General features: G+C 50.2%; 1 protein-coding gene across 3 annotated transcripts in view; it reads left to right on the top strand.

Annotated features, from left to right (window-relative positions):
- The first annotated feature begins 11602 nt into the window (after nucleotides 1-11602).
- LOC144151548 (guanylate-binding protein 6-like) overlaps nucleotides 11603-20489 on the top strand; it is a 76830-nt gene continuing 67943 nt past the window's right edge. The window contains exons 1-5 of one of the 3 annotated variants that reach the window (XR_013318899.1): nucleotides 11603-12064; nucleotides 12409-12503; nucleotides 13925-14086; nucleotides 15106-15166; nucleotides 15250-15398. Coding sequence is in view for 2 of the 3 variants with exons in the window: in XM_077682649.1 (XP_077538775.1) it covers nucleotides 11974-12064; nucleotides 12409-12503; nucleotides 13925-14086; nucleotides 15106-15166; nucleotides 15250-15398 (558 nt within the window). In the remaining variant the exon portion in view is untranslated. Of the gene's footprint in view, nucleotides 12065-12382; nucleotides 12504-13924; nucleotides 14087-15105; nucleotides 15167-15249; nucleotides 15399-20489 lie in introns of all 3 variants that reach the window. The other 2 variants (XM_077682649.1, XM_077682655.1) reach the window with 2 other exon arrangements.

Below are 20489 nucleotides of genomic sequence, written 5' to 3'. Positions count from 1 at the left end.
AGCATCGTATATAGTTATCACCCAGCGATTCTACTCTGCTTCATCTAATATTTTACGTGCTTATATCGCCGTATTAAATACACATAACCATATATGGGGCGGACACTTACAGGCATTAAAATTCCCAAATGTTTCGCGAGAAGTCACCGCGCCTTCTTGCAAAAGAAACAACGAAATTGTTGTCTAAGCCACTGAAAAGCAAAGAAAAATAGAGTTAGGACGGGCCGCAATAAAAGTTGGAAATACATGAATGCAGGACGAAAGTTGCGTTCGGGGAGTAAGAGGAGGAGGAGGAGGAAAAACTTTATTTATCCCATCCGTTGTGATTGCCGTCACTCCGGACCAGTGAGGTATGGTGGCTAAGGTAAGTGAGGGGAGGTAAGTGAGGGCAGTCCCCAGGGAACTAAATTTTTCTCCCGTGACTTGTTCACCCGTTGGCGTGGAGAGTAAAACATACCCGATTATGAATATTCCGTAATTTATTCCGATACGCCTATTAGATATGTTCTGCTTAGCTTACCCCTCCCCCCACCCCATCCCCGCGCAATGGAATTTCTTGTGATAGCCTCCTCGTGAAGAGTTTCTTTTTTGGGGGCGTGCTTGTATACAGCTGGCGTACTAGGCTACACCTGGAAGCCCAAAAGTTTTTTGGCGGAGCGGGCACTTATTAACGTCCTCACTTTCGCTAACACAAACAAATGTGAATTTCATGCTGTTACATGTATGGAGCATCACATTCGGATCAAAGACTCATATGTGACACCCACGTGCATGGTCCTGTTAGTAGTTCTGTAGTCGCAAATGCACTCACATGGATGAAATACCCCGCGCAAAAACCCCGCGCAACGTGTGATATATTTGCAGACAAAGCCTCCTCTTTTGTGGATTGAACAATATAAATTACGTTTTCTTTTGAAGCGAAACATGCTGATCTTGAGAAAGTTTTATCCGCAGGCAGGCTGTACAAGCGTTTCTCTTTCGGGCATCACGCCTATGCGGCCTTTATATGCCTCCCCATGCGCGAATTAAACCGAATAAATCCTCCTTCATTCACCTGCACTATGTGGCAGGATTACTGTTCAACCTCTTACTTCGTTTCAAACCCAAAAGGGGTGACTAATATGCTTCATCCACGGTGCAAAAAAATTAGCAGTGGCTTAGCTCGATCGGCTATGCCAGGATATACGTGGCGCGAGCAAAGGTTTAGCTGGTTATTCTTAGCTTTCCTGGTTATCTAGGATTACCTTGATTATCATGCTTATTGCTTCTTCAATGACACACACACGGTATACGCATTATGTGACACATGTATATTTATAAAGCGGCTCCGGCGCAGCGTCACCAATCGCCCCAGAGCTAAGCTGGTTCCACAGGCGCACGCCGGTGTTGCTGCGACGCACGAGCCATCGGTTCCACACCCGGCCACCCCTCGCATGATCATCAAGTGGCCCGGGCGGCCACGTGCGGAACGGAGGTCGGCGAAGACGCTGGGCGCGTGGGGTGTACGTGTGAGAGACGCCGGGCAACGAGCAACATTCTATGCGCCGTGTGACGTAACTGCTCCTCGCGCATGCGCAGAACGCATGCGCACGCGAAACTGCTCAACCTCGGTCAGTGCAGCTCACGCTACAAAAGAGGAGCACCCCCACCGACCCAGTGTTGCGCATATCTGCCGAAGGGGGTGCTGGGTGTCGCTGGCTCATTGGCGGCCACCCGTTTCCAAGGGAAAGGCACCACTGCACCACCACCATCATCATCATCACCATCATCATCATTGAACAGTCACGCCCGCATGCTGCTCGACTGCCTGTGAGGCTGTGAGCGATGGTTCCATCCCCAGGGACATCTGAGCTTAATCTGACACTCATGCCAGGGCAGAGGCCTTGGATTTGGGCCGAGGGGGAACCTAAACTTCAATGAAGAGGCGACTGGAGTGGTGGGGGAAGAAAAGTAGGGAAGAGATGGGTACGCAAGCGGAGTAATCATACGGATGAGAATTTAGAACAGCGGGGGGAGAAAAAAGGGGGGTGGAGCGATATGAGAGTTTAAAACAGGGGTGAGAGGGAGATGGGGGGGGGGCGAGGAAGCAAATTTATTAGGTTAGCTAGGAGTAGGACAAGTAAGTGGAATAAAACAGGCAAGTCGGTTGCTGACAACCGCCAAATTTCGGCGGACCACCTTGCCCCATCTTGTCCAAAAGTTTACTATCGTGTTAGGCTTAGTATTTGGAGCCTGCTGATACCACTTTTTGGCAATTCCGCGCATTTTTGCGGATTTTACGGCCACTTTTCTATTCGAGGCGAGGCCGCGAGTCTAAGCCTAGCGAGGAGTACGACCACCCCAGTGCCACGTCGACGGCAACCGAGTCCGCGGAGATGCCTGCGTACGTGACCGGGACCCCGACAGCCATGGATACGAGTTCGGCGCCGGACCAGCAGCCCATATTGGACCGCAGTTCGGGCCAACGTTCATAGATACTTTTTCAGTTCCGTATCTCCCCGCCGCAGCCATGGAGAGAAGGCGGCCGGCCGCGACTCTCGCCACCGCGGCGCTGCGGTTGCGAGTTGCGCTACGAAAGCGAGCGTCGTCTGCTAGCGGGGAGCGTTCCGCTCGGCATCACCGGTCCTTACTTGTGGCTGCGTACTGCAACATAAATAACTGTTCGCGGATGTTTCATCATTTTGTTGCGGCCGTTGCAGTTCGAGATCAATTTGAAACGGGCGTTATTATGCAAGGAGTCGTGTACGTACGTCCGGGAATTTGAAGCGGTGACTTAAATATCAAGAATGACAGTGTTTTCCGTTTTGTGGACAACATAGGTGGTATCGTGCCTCACAACAACGCCCCCGCTTTCATTCCGGCCACGTAAAAAACAATTTGCCGACGCTGGCTCGGTTCTTTTTCGAGTGCGGCCGTTATAAAGTTGGCTGGGAGCCGTATTATCGCACTATTCTCGACTATCTGAGCAAAATCGGTGCACTGCTGGGGAACAGGCGCCTCATAGTTGTACAACTCCTCTTGACGCTCCATGGGCAAGTGCTCTCCTTTTGTAATCACCTAGCTTGTGCGCACATGCTGCCTTTGTCTATTTCGGAGATCGCCGCCGAATCTCCTTCCGCAACAAATCAAGTTGCTGGGAAAGTTAACGGAGATTGCACATTCCTTCAGTGTAAGCCCAGTCGATCTCGGCGACTTTACGTTAATGATACCTATACTTCTTCGCAACGTCCTTTTCGAGAAAATGAAGTCCACATGCCTTGCGCGTTTTCCTTAGCTCTTTGACCGCGCGGGGAAATATGGATCTGATGGAGGCGCTAAAAAGTGACGCTTCTGAGTGTCGCTTCTGTATCTGCTAGTACAGCCATGTGCGGAGCACGTTGGCATTGCGGTAAGCCATGCTTATAAAAAAACACACAATGTATTGACGGAGCCAGCGAAATCCTCGATGAAAACCGCACTGTTCAATAGCGTCGCAAACTGAACGCACCGAAAGGGCAAGGTTCGCGCACAGGGGTAAAAAACAAACGCAAACGAAAGGAAGAAACTTGTAGAGACGCGCAACTACGCCGAAACTTTGAGCTAAGCCGACTGGAACACGCGTACATGCTGTTATGGAGGAGTGGACTCGGAAGGAACCACTACAAGGAGCAAAAAAAAAAAATTATTGCCTTCTCTTTATTGTAGCAGTTGGCTTCCAAGACTACACAATTTCCAGATGTGTGCGCCCACCCACGCACGCACAGCAAACATGCGGAGCGCTTAACTAGGAAAAGTGGTTTTCGCCGTCCTGCTCCGCTCGGAAGGAAAACATAAATGAAACCGCAGGTGAGCGCCCAGATGTCAGCGCGCAAGAAAAGCTCGGTGCGCATGAACCTAGAACAGGCACGGAGAAGAATAATCAGCATCACATGAGAACGTCGACTTGCCGGAGTGCGCGTCAACGCTGTGCGCGTCAAACGCAGCGCGCGCGCGAGAGAGAGAAAAGAATGGCAGATAAATACAAGAACCCTCAGAAAAAAAGCAAAAAAAAAAAAAACTACGTGGCGTAACACGTTACGTAGGGTTGGTGGTCAGGTGATTTTTTTCGCTGTTGGACTCCTTCGCCTTGATGCAAAAACCGGCCCTCCCGTAACGTACGTTCCGCCCCGGCATCTCGGGTTGTGACCAGCTAGCTCTGGCTGGGTACTCGAAAAGAAATAACTGTTCTCGGAAGTTGCTCAACGTTGTTGCCGCGCTATTCCAGTTCGTGATTTATTTGAAACGGGACTATTATGCAAAGAGGTGTACGTACGCCCAGTGATTTTTAGAGGGGGATAAAATACCAATACGAACGACAGCATTTTAAATGAATTTTCACGTAGCAGTATACAGCTGTCAAGCGGGCACATGATTTCGCTTGCCATGCCAATCGCGCAAATTCGTTGCAGCACGAATGATATTTCCTTATAGCCATGCGCAGCAACTGCACGCTTTCTTTATGAAAGACATCCGTGTATCCTTTGTTGTTCCGAAGAAATCAAATTGTTTCGCCAGTTAAAGCTAACCCAAAATCCTGGATAAATTAGGAAGTTTTGTATTGAATTGCATGTTTTCCGGTTATATTGTTAGCATTAGGAATTTTTGTTTTTGTTCACTAGATCTGTTTTGTTTTAATAAGAGTTCTTTAGCATGCGGATCTGTATACATTCCGTCCTCCTCCTCACAGTTGTACATTTTGTAAAGGGCACGTGCCCCATGCACGAGGCATGTGCCCAGCCTCCTCACAAGTATCACTGCTAAAGTTTGCTGTAAAATCTCGTACAGCCGACTGCGAATTAAGCAAGGCGGCATTGCACCACGCCCAGCACATGAAAGGCCAGCACATGTCAAGGCCAAAGCCAAGCCAAACCCGTTGGTCTTCACCCGCCAGGGCGAAGACAAACGCAAGCGAAAAGAAGAAACTCGTAGAGCAGACACGCGACTACACCGCGACCGCAGCTTTGAGCCCAGCGGACCGGCCGCGCACGCCGTCGACGCTGCCGCCGGAGCCGCCGCCGCAGCCGCCGACACAGCGCAACTCGCGACCGGAGCGCCCTCTCAGCGCCTAGGGTAAATTCGCGCCCGCTTTGGAAGGCGCAGTTCCGAAACTGAAAAAGTATCTATAAACGTTGGTTCGGGCCGCATGGCAATTGCTGTCCCGGGAGCGGAGGAAGAAGGCGCACCGGAGAATCAAGCCGGCTGGGTCTTGGCGACTCAGCGTGGAAGGCGATCACCGAAGGCGAGCACCGAAGCTTCGCAGCAAGCTTCAAACAAGCCCGCCACTGGTAAGAAGACTTTTAAATGCAGAGCATTTCAGTAACTCACGATGTCACCCGCGTTGACGTCCGTAGTCCGCATCGCTCCCCCTACACTATATAAAAAAATAATATTTACCGGCGCCAGGTTTCGATCCCATGACTCTGCGGGCGGAACGCAAGGTACATGGTGCTCTACCTACTGGGCCACAAAGCCGACACAGAACGGAAGGTTACGAACGCGCCTTATATCCTTGACTCATTCAACCGTCGGCCACAGGTGCGCCCTCTCCCCCGCGTCCTCCTCGCCTTCTCTCCGCTCGCAACACCCTCTCTCGCCACGTTCGGTTCGGGCGCACAACAGGTGGGGACGTGCGCAACACCCTCTCTCGCCGCGTTGAGTTCGCGCTGAGCAACAGTCGGTTCGCGCGCAAGAACAGGTGGGGGCGCTCGCATCGCACTCTCTCGCCGCGGTCGGTTCGCGCTTAAATTCGCGCGCGCTCCGGTCGCTAACATCTGTGGCGTGATCGTGACGTCAACATCACGCGTTCGTGTGGTGGCGCGATTTCGGCGCTATAACACTCTCTCGCGATGGGCATTGGATTGGATTGGCTTGGCTTGGCCTGGATTGGATTAAAGTGGATTGTGTTGGATTGTGTTGCGTCATAGCCACTCCACGTTGCGTCATAGCCGCGGCAGGGGGTTCACGGCACGTTTCACCATCGACTTCATCGACAATGTCTACGCTGGAAGACAATTACAACAACAACAACCAATACGTAATCCATACGACTTGCAGGCGCGCCCCCCGCGGAAATGCTCTGCATTTGATCGTGCCCCTCGCGAGGGGGATGTTCCTTTTTCAACCAACGAGGGCCCATAGTTTGCCCGTAGAGTGAACGCAACCATCGAGAAGGCAGCACGTATGCCTAACAACATGGCACGCAGCGAGTTCAAGATCGTGTTTAGGCCTCGCGGCGGGCTGATCATCGGCAAGACCAAGCCAACGGAGCTTATGAGCGCCATTGCTAGGGCTGCCGGAGTGGAAATGCAAGCTTTTGCGGAGGACATTGCCTGTCCCAACATCGCTCAAAACATCGTTGTGGTGAGCACCCCGAACGAAGAGCGGGCCCAGCGCTACTCGGCGATTCGGGCCATCACCATGGGAGATCAAGTCTTTGAAGTGTTCGCGTATCACGCAGCACCGGAGAACACAGCCAAGGGTGTGATTCGAAACATTTCCATCAACGACACCCCCGAGGACATACGCCGGTATGTACTCAACAATTTCAATACTACGGCGATTGACGCTCACCGAATTGGCAACTCGGAAGCGGTCATCGTGCTGTTTCAAGGCAACAAGGTCCCGTCATACATAAAGTACGCGGGAGTGCTGATCCGGTGCTATCTGTACCGACAGCACAGAGAAGTCAGCAGAACGTGCGGGCAAATTGGACACCGAAAAGATGTCTGCCCGTACCCAAACGCCCGAGTGTGTTTCGCCTGTGCAAGCACAACCCGGGGCAAAATCACGAAGAGGAGTGCAAACCGCATTGTAAACTCTGCGGAGGCCCGCACCCAACGGGCACGAAAAATTGCAAGAACAAATTCAAGACGCCGTATCTAGTCAAGAAACGGCAATGGAACCGCAAAGAGGCAGAAGAGGCGAAAGCTAAGCCTCAGCCCGCCATGAAAGTCAGGCTTTCTAGAAAGGACGAATTCCCCGAACTCGCTCCTCTCGGAAACCACCAACGTCAGCAGCGGAGCCGCAGCAGAACGCCAGCCGCTGCTGTTGCTACCCGCAACGCGGCGAACCGCGATAGGACGAGAAGCCGATCGTGCGATGGTGTGACGCGAGCCAACACGTCATGGGTCGCGGTGGCGGCAGCGGGCGGCGGCGCCAAGAAGAAGGCGCGCTCCCGCTCAAGGAGTACAAGAGGACCTCAGAACGAGATTCAACAATTGAAGAAAATGGTGCGAGAACAGCAGGACGTGATCGCCAAGTTGACCAAGCAACTAGAAGAAATCCTGCTTACAGGAAACAAGCCTGCAGCAACAACACCATGGGTCCAAGGGAAGGTACCCCAACCTCCATCCCTCACGCCGAAACACCTGCAACAGCAACAACCAGAGAACAAGCCCGCCACCCCAGAGGAAGCGAGCGAAGAGTCTATGAACATGGAAGACGAAGCCGACAGGATCTCTTCGGTATCGCCCCCAACAACACAGACTATACGAGTACACCGTGCAGCATCGGCTGTGCGGTCCGCATTCGACGTATCACAGAACGCGTAGACAGGCTCGAGAAACGCGTGGACGCTCTCGAACACAGAATGAATGCCAGATTCGACCGGCTGGAGAAGTTCCTGTTCGAGAAACTCGGAGCTCCCTCTGCAGCCACCGGCAACCACGGCAACAACGGAACGCAACAACAACAACCATGCCCACCCCAACCAAGACAAGCCTAAAGATCTGGCACTGGAACGCCAATGGCTTCCAGTGCCGAAGAGCCGTACTACAGCAACACCCGAGGTCCATGGAGTCTCCCCCTGACATTATCATGGTCCAAGAAACACACACGGAGCAAGCACCAACCTTGCCGGGATACCGCACACACGCCAGCCCTCCCAGCGCACGGGAATGCGGCACGGGAGCAGCACAGGGGGTCTGCACCTTTGTCCGCAAGGGGATCACATTCATAAAGCACGAACACTTTCTCGGCCGCAGCACGGCAATCGAGCTCTGCGCGACCGAGGTGGTGATTGGCAAGAAGAAGACTGAAACCATGCTCTTCATCAACACCTACAGCAGCCCGCAACACAGGCAACAGAAATTCAAAGCCCTGTTTCATAAAGCACTGAAGACGGCCCCCAGCGACACGATAGTGATCGGCGGGGACTTTAATGCGCCGCACAAGGAACTCGGATATGGCATCACGGCAGCCAAGGGAAGGGACCTGTTGGACGATGCGACGGACGCGGGCTTCATCCTGCTCACCGACCCGGCCAACCCCTCCCGCATCGGCACATCGGTTGCCCGGGACACCAACCCTGACCTCGCATTTGTGCGGCTGCCAGATGGCAGACCCGTGCAGTGGAGGAACACGGGCCACAACCTGGGCAGCGACCACCACATTATCGAGGTAGAGATCCCCACCCTGGCAAAGGGAAGCATTGGCTACCAGAAAATCAAACTCAGTCTAACGGATTGGCACCGGTTTCGCGAAACGAGCCTGGGCACCCAAATCACGGACATTGAAGACTGGGCGGAGAGGCTGGTAGAGGCAACTTCGCAGGCTACCACAGAGGTGGAAACGGAAGACACCATTCAGCGTATGGACCCTCGCCTCGCTCACATGATCGAGGCGAGACAAGCATTACAGAAGAGATGGAAGCGGCAGAGGCACAACCGCAACCTCAGAAAGAGGGCAGCGGAGCTGAACCGCAGCATCGAAAAATACAGCAGGCAGCTCTGCGCTCAACAATGGAACGCCATCTGTAATGAAGCGGACGGGCAGTTTCACGCTGGCCGAACGTGGAAGCTGCTCAGGCACCTGATGGACGAATCCAAGAGCAAAGACTACCAACAGCACAGACTCTCACAGATTGTCTACGCTACCACCAAGCAACTCGGAGAAGAGGAGATGTGCAAACGCTTGAACGAGCGTTACCTCCCCAGCACCCCGAGCGAAACGTACATAGACTACCAGGGACCGCCCAACCCCCTGCTCGACAAGAATATTGAAGAGTGGGAGGTTCGCAAGGCGGCCCAAGACCTCAACTGCAAGTCCGCAGCCGGCCCTGACCAAATCACCAACAAGGCCCTGCGAAACCTAAATGACGAGGCCATAACGGCCCTCACCAACTACTACAACAAGTGCTGGCGCGCCGGAACACTACCCAAGCAGTGGAAGGCAGCCAGAACAATCCTAATACCAAAGCCGAACAAGCCACCCGGCATTGAGAATATGAGGCCCATCTCCCTCACTTCGTGTGCGGGAAAGGTATTGGAACATGTCCTAAACAACAGGTGGCAAAGGTTCCTAGAAGACCGGAACATGTACCCGCACACGATGCTAGGGTTTCGAGAGAAGCTCAGCACGCAAGACGCCATGCTGCTAGTCCAGCACGAAGCCATGGACACCACCACAGTCAACACCGGGGACAACCGCGCCATCCTCGGCCTAGACCTACAGAGCGCCTTTGACAAGGTACGCCACTCTGCGATCCTGACTCAAGTCAACAGACTGGGGCTCGGAGAGAGGACCTACAACTACATCAGGGACTTTCTGTCACACCGCACGGTGATGCTACAGATTGGAAACCTACAACTGGAAGAGCGGAAGCTGGGCAGCATCGGCACTCCGCAAGGCGCAGTCATCTCGCCATTTCTCTTCAACCTGGTGATGTTGGAGTCGCCGAACGCCTGAACCAGCTCCCTCAAGTCAAGTACACCATCTATGCGGACGACATTACCCTCTGGGTCCCCGGGGGTAGTGACGGCCACATTGAATCCACACTACAAGAGGCAATCGACAACATCGAAGACTGCCTGAAAGACACGGGACTACGATGCTCTCCGCAGAAATCGGAGTTGCCGATACTACCACCGCCCGGGCGCCTCCGCAAGCGAGCAGCGGAGGACGCCAAAAAGACCACGCTGCGCACGGGGGACGGCACAGTCTACACCACGTGCAAAGCATCAGAGTGCTCGGCATGCACATCGAAGCCAGCCGCAGCATTAAAACCGCAATCGACCGCATGGTCACCAAGATGGGGATCGCAACGCGTCTCATCAAACGAATATCTACGCAGACAGGGAATGCGAGAAGCTAACCTGCTGCGCCTCTTGCAATCATTTGTCATGAGCCACGTTACATACGTTGGTGCGTTCCACTACTGGAAACAACAGGAGAAGGATAGGATCAATGCGGCCATCCGCAAATCCTACAAGGCAGCACTGGGGTTGCTCAACAGCACGAGTAACCAGGCCCTTGCCGAACTGGGGGTACAACACCCTGGACGAGGTGAGTGAAGCCCAGCGGGTCTCCCAGCTCGAACGCCTCGGTTCCACCAAGACCGGCAGGGCCATCCTCCAGAGGTTGGGCATCAACCCACCTCAAGTTGACCAACATCAAGATAGGATCGTTCCCATAGAGGACGACATCATTAGCAAGATCAAGGTGCTCCCCTTATTGCCGCGGAACGTCCACCCGGACAGGAACGCGGAGAGGAGAGCGGCGCGAGCCCGAGCGCTCGCCGAGGCACATAACAGTGACGAGGGGGCAGTATACGTGGATGCAGCCAAGCACCGCGACCGCCCCAACACATATGTGGTGGTGGTCGTACGAGCCACCACCGGGGAACTACTGAACGCCTGCAGCATCAAGGCCCGAACGGCCGCGCAGGCAGAGGAGGCTGCCATAGCCCTAGCGCTAGCGAGCAGCCCCACAATCACCACGGTGCTCAGCGACTCGAGGACCGCAGTAGCAAGCTACGCCAGGAACGCCGTGTGCGGGACTGCAGCGAGCCTGCTCCCCGAGAGCAAGGAGAATACAACGCACATTCACTGGTTCCCCGCACACGTGGGGGGCATTGCGGGTGGCACCGTCAACCGCAACGAGGAGGCGGACGCCATCGCACGCGAGCTCGCGCACCGTGCGGTGCCCCCCTGCCCATCGTCTGCGGCGGAGATCATGGAGACCCTGACCAACTACGGGGACATTCTTCACTGGCATCGTGCGGGAAGACGCGCCCTGCCCCCACCTCACCCGAGGCTCAAGAGGGGCGAAGTCGTCCTCCTCCGTCAACTACAGACTGGATCCGTGCTGACTCCAGCGCTCGCGCGCCACGTGTGCCCTGGAACTTACGAAAGTGCAGTGTGCAGTGTGTGCGCGTTGGTGACTGCAGACCTGGCCCACATCATGTAGGGATGTGAAAGACACAGTGCAGTGGGGAGCCCAAAAGAGCTACCACCGGACAATATAGGACTCGTGAGCTCGCCCGAATACGAGCGGCAACTGCTGGCAGTCCAGCGGCTCGAGGCTGCTCTGGCCCGGCAAAGGCGAAAAGGAGACCCTCCTTCGGGAGGGGACTCGCCGAGTAGCCTGAACCGGTGCCCAGGCATAGCTTCGGGGTCTGCTTAGTACATAGACAGGGGGTGGCGAAGCCCTGCGTGGCCTGACCCGCCTCCCCGCCGGAAATTTTCAATAAATGTCATTTTCTCTCTCTCAACCAATGCACCGATTCAAAGGGAGAGCCACTGATCATCATCATCCGTGTCGCCCTCTGGGCGCTTTCAGTTTCGGCGGTTTCGGCAGTTTTTCTCTTCATTATTGCAATACTATTTATCCTTTCGAAGCATCTGTTTCGGATGCCTACTCTTCTTTAACAATGAACTACTAAAATAACGTAAATAATATACCGATGGTGATGATGGTGGTTTTGCCGATACCGCCGGCGCCGACCCAACAGACCGCGAAATGGCGAAATGCCCGAAAAACCATGCCGAGAGCATGCACGTTGACCAGCCACGCCCGCATGCTGCTCGACTGCCTGTGAGCGATGGTTCCATCCCCAGGGACATCTGAGCTTAATGTGGCACTCATGCTAGCGCGCTAGAATTTCGCACTTCCATGTAGTACGTATTGAAACTGATTCAACCTAAACAGGGCAGGAGCGTATCCAGCTGACTTGCTGATATGGGGACAACGCACGCGCTTGGTTCAAGCTCTCGTCTTCCGCCCGTGGCGGTAATCCTCTGCATTTTTTTGCTTTCTCCAGCTTTGTCAAGTAAGTGTGATCGTTTAGTACAAGTGGGCGCAGGTTGCTTTGACTGCACATTTGCGTAATCCCGACAATCTGCAGTTGTTTTTGCCGCCTTTAGAGGGCTGTGCAGTTTCAGCGTAGGTAAATACACCGAAAAGCAATGACAAATGTGTTAGTACTGGTATTCGGGAGTACTCGTGGCTGATTTGTTTACTACTATTTATTCAATAAGTTAAGAAAAAATATATTATGGACGAATTAATGAGTTGTATGATGCTTTTGATGAAAAATGCAGGAATATTTCATAAAGCAAGCTTCGTGTTCGCCTGATAAGTCTTCCAGCTCATCATATTTATTTTCCCCTCAAGGCCTTCAAAACTATGCCTCAACTGACAAGCCATTGCAAATTGTGAAGCCTAGTCATGATCACAGAAGACTGATCATACATCAAGAAAACATAAAGGTTAGTATGGTGGACTCGGGTTGTTCTTTTCTGATGTACAAGTCATTTTGAGTGTTGCCTTCTGCTGGAGCACAGTAGATGTTTTAGCCCTGGCCAGTCCCCCTTTGTGGGTGTGCATGTGCCCATTGAGGGATCATCATCATTTTAGCTTTGAGACCGCACTTTAGAGAAAGTCTCAGTGCACGATTGCATTATGGGATTTAATTGGGAGTCACGTTATGTCGGGGGGTGAGTGACCACATTGATAATTGAAGGTCTTCGGGGAATGTGGTTGCATCTGTAAACCTTTACATTTATAGAGCAGAAGAGGGAGGAGGATGGAGGTAACAGTGTGCCAGATTTTAGTACCAGCTTTTCTGTTTTCAGCAAATGGCACTGTATACTGAGCTGTTGCCTACAAGTGGGTATCACAGAAATTGATTGTGACACACATGCCAAGGCTTTTCTTAATAGATGTTTGACAAAATGTTTGAGAATTTACGCTATTTCATGAAAGGTGATAGCCAGTAATTAAAGCCTGCTATTGCTTGACTTTTATAGAATGGAGAAGTAAAGTTTATTGAGCTGACAAAAATAAAATAAAATAAAGGTGAATTGCCTCTTCTTAGTTTGAAAAGCCCTGAGCGACTGCTGTTGCTCTAGCCTGGGAATCGGGTGTTCCCGAGCCTCGAGCTGAGAGCTGGTCAGCCCACACTCCCACTGCACCGGAGGGGGGGAAGGGAGGGGATTTGGGTGGTTGGCGCATGCCCATACGAGATGTACGTCATATTGAGAGTTTGGAGTACTAAAATATATGTTTGTAGTCATTATTTTGTGTTTGCAGTTCACCTTTTGTAACTGCACGCTGCCATATTGTCCACTATTTGTTTTGAGCATTGACCACTGTGCCCTTTACTTTCTTTTTTCACAGCTTTCATGGGACACCTCTCTCATGATAATTAGTTTTAATTATGTTTGGGTATTCATGACTAGTTATAGGTGCCAGTTTGGAAAAAAATGTCTAGGTACAGTTTGTGTAGCAAAAAAAAGGGGGGGGGGTTCAGTGATATTTTATTAGTGTGGCCTAATCTTTTGTGTGTCATTTTATGCTGTTAGCCTCTCATACCCACCTTTCTTTATTTACAACTCTTCATTTCTGTAGTAGTAATGAACTCTTGGCACTTGGACAGGAAACTCTCAGTGTGCTCCAGTTTTGTAGCACAGCTGAATTCGCGTGCTTGATCCAATGATGACATTTCTCTGCGCAAATTTGAAGTGTCTCTGCATCAAAGGAGCTGTTCCATAAAGTGTGAATGCTCCTCCAGCATTGAGACTCACTGTTAACAAGAACTGATACCTGATTGGATCGCACTGTATCTAGTCTATAACCTCTGACCAACCACCACAGGTGTATACCATGTTGTGCACTGCTTCTGTTCCAGGCCATTGCCAAGATCAAGGGTCCTGTCGCCACTGTAGGCGTTGTAGGGAAGTTCCACTCTGGCAAATCGTTCCTCATGAACCAGCTGATGGGCAAGACACAAGGATTCGGCATAGGCCCTTCTGTCCGCCCGGAAACAATGGGGATCTGGATGTGGGGACAGGTGCTGTAGTTCCAAGCACTGGTTTTGGATGTCTTTTACTGTGAAAGCAGTAGCATTAGCCTACCTCTTCCTGTTTCGCAGAAAATTCTTTAAGTCTCATTTGGGACGCTCCCGGATTTCCCAGTTTACAGCTTGCTTGCGCAAAGGTTGATGCACAGCAGAGTGAGGGGGTGATGCGGACATTCGCTTGCCTGATATTAAACCGCATGTCACATTTTGGGGTATAACGTCAAGCCGTACCCACAGCTCAACATACAGTGAGTATGACGTTACCTCAACTCAATTTGTCAACTTGATGACAAGTTGGTATGGTTAAGTATGTCATCAACTCAAAGGTTACCTGAAATTGGGCTAAACATTGAGTGTTATATGTAGGCCTAACATTACTATTTGATGTCCCAATGTCATCAGCCAGTACCCATTGGGAAAAGTACCCATTGTGCTCATTGCACTTCAAGCTGCAGGTACCGCTTGTAATAGTAAGGCCTGAAAGCCTAACATTAGGCCTAAGCTCCTAAAGTGTGACACGTATCTGACAGTTGCTGCTGTTGTAGCCTTGCAAAGTGTTACATACCGGCAGAATAGTACATACCTGTGGGGTGTATTGGACAAGGCTTTACAGGAAATCTGTGCACGTATTTTGAATCCTGTGTTTGCTCTGAATCGTGCTGCTGTTACGGATCCACAGAGTAGCACCTGCTTGCAGTGGTTTATAGGGAAACGTATTAAAAGCAGGCATTTATGCTGCTTTCGCACAGTATTTCATGGCTGGCTCAGCCAAACTGTCTGCAAAATTTTTTCGGCTGTTGGGACATGTCTTAATGTTAAAGGCATAAACACTTACTAAGGTCTTGTTCCCTCTTTGCTTCATGTGTGGTCTGGTCATTTTTATCAGATGAAAGTTTAAGTTTAACTTTCAATTTATGTTTATAGACTAAAAAGGACACTTTTACCTGTTTTGTGTGGTGCCCGCTGTATTAAAGCCAGCTTGATTATTTTCTCTCCGTACACTTTTTTAGCCCTTGAAGATGACATTACCATCTGGGAAGCAGCTTTCACTTATTTTTCTGGACACTGAAGGTATGTATGCTGTTCTGTGCTTTTGCCTGCCAGTCTGGAAGGGAGGCAGTTTTGACAGTTTGCGTGTCTTTTTTGCGCACCAGGTTTTGCAGCCACAAATGTGTCTGAGAACTACGATGCCAAGATATTTGCCATTGCCACTCTCATCAGCTCACATCTGATCTACAACTCTGTGAAGATCATTGACCAGTCTGAAATAGACTATTTGGAGCTCCTTGCGAGACGAACACAAGTGAGTAATCAGTTGTGCTGTTTTTTCTGTGTACCTGAAATTTCAGTGTTTTTAGAGCATTGTTAATTGACGCACTTGGCACTATGAAATAAAGCTTAAAAATTTCTGCACGGAGGAAAGAATTCATGAAGGAGGACATGGGGACAAGTGTCATCCTGTGCCCCTCCTGTGCTTGGTTGTCCTCCATCTCTCCTTTGTAACACTTTGTTTTGTGATATTTCGGTGGCTTATTTCACTGAGGCTAAATTGCGCACCTGCCTGCCATGCTTTGAGGTCAGCTGTGATTTGAGGGCTCATCCTCAGTGTTCTGGACGAAGCTGTACCGTGTATGTATATAAAACGTTTTAAAGCGAAAAACGCCGCGTTCCGGAAGGCCTCGGTTGTCTGACCTGGGAAGCTCCTTTCCGCGCTAAATTCTAGTCTATTTTGAGGGCAATGACATAACGGCGTTTTTTTGAGGCATCGCTTGGAACTACTTTTACAGCTATTAAGATTTGGTGGCACCAGTGGCAAGGAACCATTTCGGACACCGATTTCAAACGCCAAAGTTTAATGAGCTGTAAAATTAGTTCCAAGCGATGCATCAAACGGCCTCTTCATTTATTGCATTTACCACGGTTCATAGTATTGGAAAATACAAAAATTACAGTTTTATGACCAACACTGTTTTGTCTATTTTTCCACCAAAATGGTTAATTATCTCTAATTATCTTGCGAACTAGTTGACCAACTGAAAAATAATGGCATATTTGAAATCAGTGGGGGAAAAGCAGCAAGACGGACGAGTTTCACAAAGTTTACTCGAAAATTAAAAGAAATTTTCTAAGACATTGTCCCCCCCTTAAATGTGCTCGTGTAACAAGGGTATAAGTCTACCCTGCTGTTTGTCACAAGGGAGAGTGGATGGGGTCGTACTAATTATTTTCGAGCAGCAAGCTGTTTACTTATCCAGAGCCCTAACCCTCTGTGGCGTTATTGCATTATGAACATGGCCGGCAGTTTAGCTGCCTTGAAAATAGGACATCCATTGTGATAATGTGTAAAGCGTATTATCTTTGAAAAGTACAGCTTGCTCCAAGCAACCCCAGCAATGGGGGCTGGCGGCTGCTGGGCTTCAGCTAAGCTGCCTTTGAGTGTGATGTGGTCACATTCAAAACCTTTGCACTTGGGAGTTGCAGTACTTCCACCTTTTTGCAGCCCTGCTAGGCTACGGTCTCATAGGCATGCCTTGTTGCTGTATCTTCTTCAGATGCAAAGTAAGATAAATAAGTAGGAAAATTGTGATTCCTTAAAATATGGCTTCTAAAAACAAACCCAAACTCAGTGATATGAATCAAAACGAGTTTATGTATCCAAGAAACAAAAATTTTAATGTGTACATTTGTACACATGGCTCCTCTGGGTGTTAGCACAATCAAAAACTATTTCAGGTACTTCACTTGTCACTAGTGTTCAAGAATGCATTTCAAATGCCTCCAAGCTTGATTGCTTTGACGCCGCTACTTTTGGATGTGTAATTTGAAGAAGCAATCCATTTTGGCACTGAGACAGAGGTAAAATCCGCGTTTCCGGCAGCGAACTCGAGAGTTGGAAACACAGCCTGTGTTCCTGCACCTTTGAGGGAAGTTAGCGCTGATGGGAATTGGACAGTGGTTCGTTCCATTAAACCTTGTAGAATTGGTTAGCAACGGTGTTTCGACATGCGATTATTGGACAGGCTTTGGAGAGGTTGTGCTTAATCTTCCCCTCTTGGTTGGAGCAGCCCAGTTGCTTGCAATCAAGCTATGGGCAATGTCTGACTGAAATGCCATGACGTCTTTCATTTTTTTGGGGGGGAGTCCATCAGCATTCGCATCGCGAATGTATTCCAACCAGCTGCAGCACTGTGCAAAGCCAATGAAGTGTGAGATCATTCTCACTGGCCATTTCGTGACCTTCACTGGGAGGGGATAGAGCGACATCAAAAAGTTGAGCTTGTCTACACCACACATTAATTGATTGTACTCGGCAATCACCTGTGGGCAATCGACGTCAACATGCTGCTGGGTTGCTTGGTTGCAGCGTTGAGGGGCCATGTGTGCAATTGTACACACGTTTTTTTCTCCGCGGCATAGTGCCATCCTTTCAAGAAATCACAAAACCTTCTCATGTGCGACAAGCGTGCATTCGTTTCAGCTGCTATAAACAACATTCTTGTAAAGTTATTATACACCAGTGGCGTTGCTAAGGGGGGGCCGGGGGGGGCCCCAGGTACCAGCCCCTCGGTAAAGGGTGGGGGGGTGCCATTTGTGCCCCTACAATGTGTAATGCGGACGTCGAAAACTGGAAGACGACTGTAACAAGACCACAGCTTTGGCCTGTTCAGTTTATGTCCCCACCAGTCTATTCAAATTTGTTTCCTGGTACAATGGAAGAAAGTGAGTAGAATTTTGGCATCCAGGAATGTCGGGGTAGTCGAGGATGGGCGCGGCTTGAGGAGTTAATTGTCTGCAGGATGAGCGGAGGCGAACAAGGAACGATTCCTGGAGAGGGAAGGCCGTCGGAATGACTGCGACGCTCGGAAGGGTGTAGCAAGCGAGCTTGTTTTTCAATTGGACGACGGGGCTAACAAAGCTTCTTCATCACGTCCTGGACCACTGTTGGGGCGCTGGACGAGAGCAGTATGGAGGGTTGGGGGAGGGTAGGGGTGAAGGGGGGAGGCATCTGGGCCAACGAAACTTTCGTCATGTGTCCCTGGCGGCTTTCCCCGTGGCTTTTTTTGTGCACGAGATGTGTACGGGCTCATGGTGAATGTTGAGCATTTTCTAGAGTCTTCACGGTGACGCGTCGGAGACCGGTCCGCTTGTCATATTTTCAGAAAAAAACCAAGGTGAAAATGACTTGAAAAAAAAAAATGGGGAAGATTGAATCTTGAGGAAGTGTAAAGTAAGTGTGAAACATGCAATGAATAAAGGTTCGTGCGGAGGAACTAACTGTACAAATTAAGCCTGTGTTGGGAGGAGGGGCGCAAGTGGAAGGGGGGGGGGGTGAGCTTAGGTGTCGAACAATGGGCGAGACAAATGGGCAGTCGCGATTACCCTTGGTTGCACCAGATTCCTTCAGTGCTTGCACTAACCAACCAATTTGTGATCCAAGCAATCGCGAAGGATCTGAAATCGGGTGTTGATAGCTCATATTTTTTAAGTCATTGACTTTCGTTCATCGTGCCCAGGGATGCAGCCAGCACATGGTGATTGCACGAAGATGGCGATATATGGAAGAGGCGTATCCCATGAGGCCTTGTGTAATATAACTAAAAGAACAGCGGACGAGTAGTTTGTCGAACAAATTATGCAAGAAATCGAACAGTTATGTAGGCATTTTTTTTCTTTACCTAACTGTTAATCAGGCAAATCTACGTTTATTTTAAAATAATTTCATTCTCCTGTAAGTTAAAAGCAATATAAATGAGTATTTGCATTGTGCACATAAATGAAGCGGATAGCCTTGTGTTCATTTTATCTCCATTTAATCATGGTTTTTGTGTGGGCGTCCCCCGGAGTTCTAAGTAAAGAAATATTTGAAGCTGATGACCTAAATATTTTGCTTTGGTAGGTTCATCTTTCAAGGTGGAGGATGAGTAAAAAAAAAGGACAGGGCAACAAAATTAACTGCATAACAAAAACACACACCTGGTGCGTCACCCACTTTCTATCATTAGACATTCGATCTGCTGAGTGCTCCCATCCCGGAAGATGGTCGGGGGACCACACGATAGTTGAGGTGGGCGAGAGGGGCAGTTTCTGTGCTAGTGAAAGCGTTCTGCTGAGTGCTTTGTGAACATTACTAGAAAAAAAATGTCAATGACTGTGCAACAAAGGACAGGACGCCCGGTGTCGTATACAAGATATTTGAGCTGAGTGCCCCTCCTCATGCATTGGGGAGAGGAAAAATCTACGGGAACGAGTCATGCAGTGCAACAACGACGTCCGGCTGCAAAACCCCAGTACTACGAAACATCAGACCGCAAAACAGACTTCGGTGAAACGTTCCAGAAGCGTGACCAACTGGAGGAAAAGATGCGAAGAACATAAATCCTTCCCTCCGAACCCTCCCACTTGCGTACACACGGGCACCGCGCTCCACAGCGAGGCGCTTCGTGAGTGACCGGCGCTACAACGTGACCCCAGTCACCCCTCCTGAAGAGGGAATCGAGCTGGTTCCCAAGCGTCTTGTTCTTGGTTATTACTTTTGGCTGGAGAGGGCGATATTATTTCCTCAGCTACTGGGGAAAGGTTGATTCATCTAGAAGTCGTATTGGGCTAGTTGACTGCACAAAGACGTTAATGAAATCGTTGTCACCAACATATTGGGATGGGCGCGACCGAACGGTTGTGAGCCAGCGTATGGCGCCGATACACTCAGGCCCGTACGAATCTGACACTAGTTCCTTCTTTATCGCTTCATAACCTCCTCCGATTCGGATTTCCTTCGTTGGCTGGTGGCTGCTTCACTGGTAAGCCCGAACCTCACATTTTATACTGTGTTCATTTTCCCGAGACGCCAATGTCGATTAACTTATTTGAAAATGTGGGATGGAATATTTTTTACGACGTACAAAAGGAAACGACGACATCGTCGCCGACAAACATCCACAAGACCAGCCGTGCACTGGCCACGTAGACGACTCGTGTACCGCCAGTCGTCTCTTTCCCCGCTAAGTGTCCCCTTTCTATCTGCTTACATTCTCTATAACCAAATAACCATTGAAATAAAGAGACTTGACAATATATCTATTTCAAACGTACTGAAATGCTAACCTAGAGAAATTTCCAGCATGCAGTTGCTGCCACAGAGGCTGCCCTAATGACAAACCGGTAGGCGCAGGCAGTTTTTCCAAATTTCTGGGGCGGTCATTTTCTTTCACATTTTATACCACTTTTCCTGCACAATATTTGGGAATAGCCTTTTTTGAAGCCAGTCCGACTTTTGTTTATTTGCTGGGATAACTTCTATTTCTCCGCCAGCGTTTTTCACCGGGCTCCGCCTGTGGTCCTTCGAGCTTCATTTGTTTAATTAAGGTGTGTAAATTTGGTCTGAATGAAGCGACTA

This window comes from Haemaphysalis longicornis, unplaced genomic scaffold (assembly GCF_048455015.1).
Source record: "Haemaphysalis longicornis isolate Haplotype H1 unplaced genomic scaffold, Haemaphysalis longicornis Haplotype H1 scaffold_1, whole genome shotgun sequence".
Lineage (NCBI taxonomy): Eukaryota > Metazoa > Arthropoda > Arachnida > Ixodida > Ixodidae > Haemaphysalis > Haemaphysalis longicornis.
This window is presented reverse-complemented; position numbering and strand designations above follow the sequence as displayed.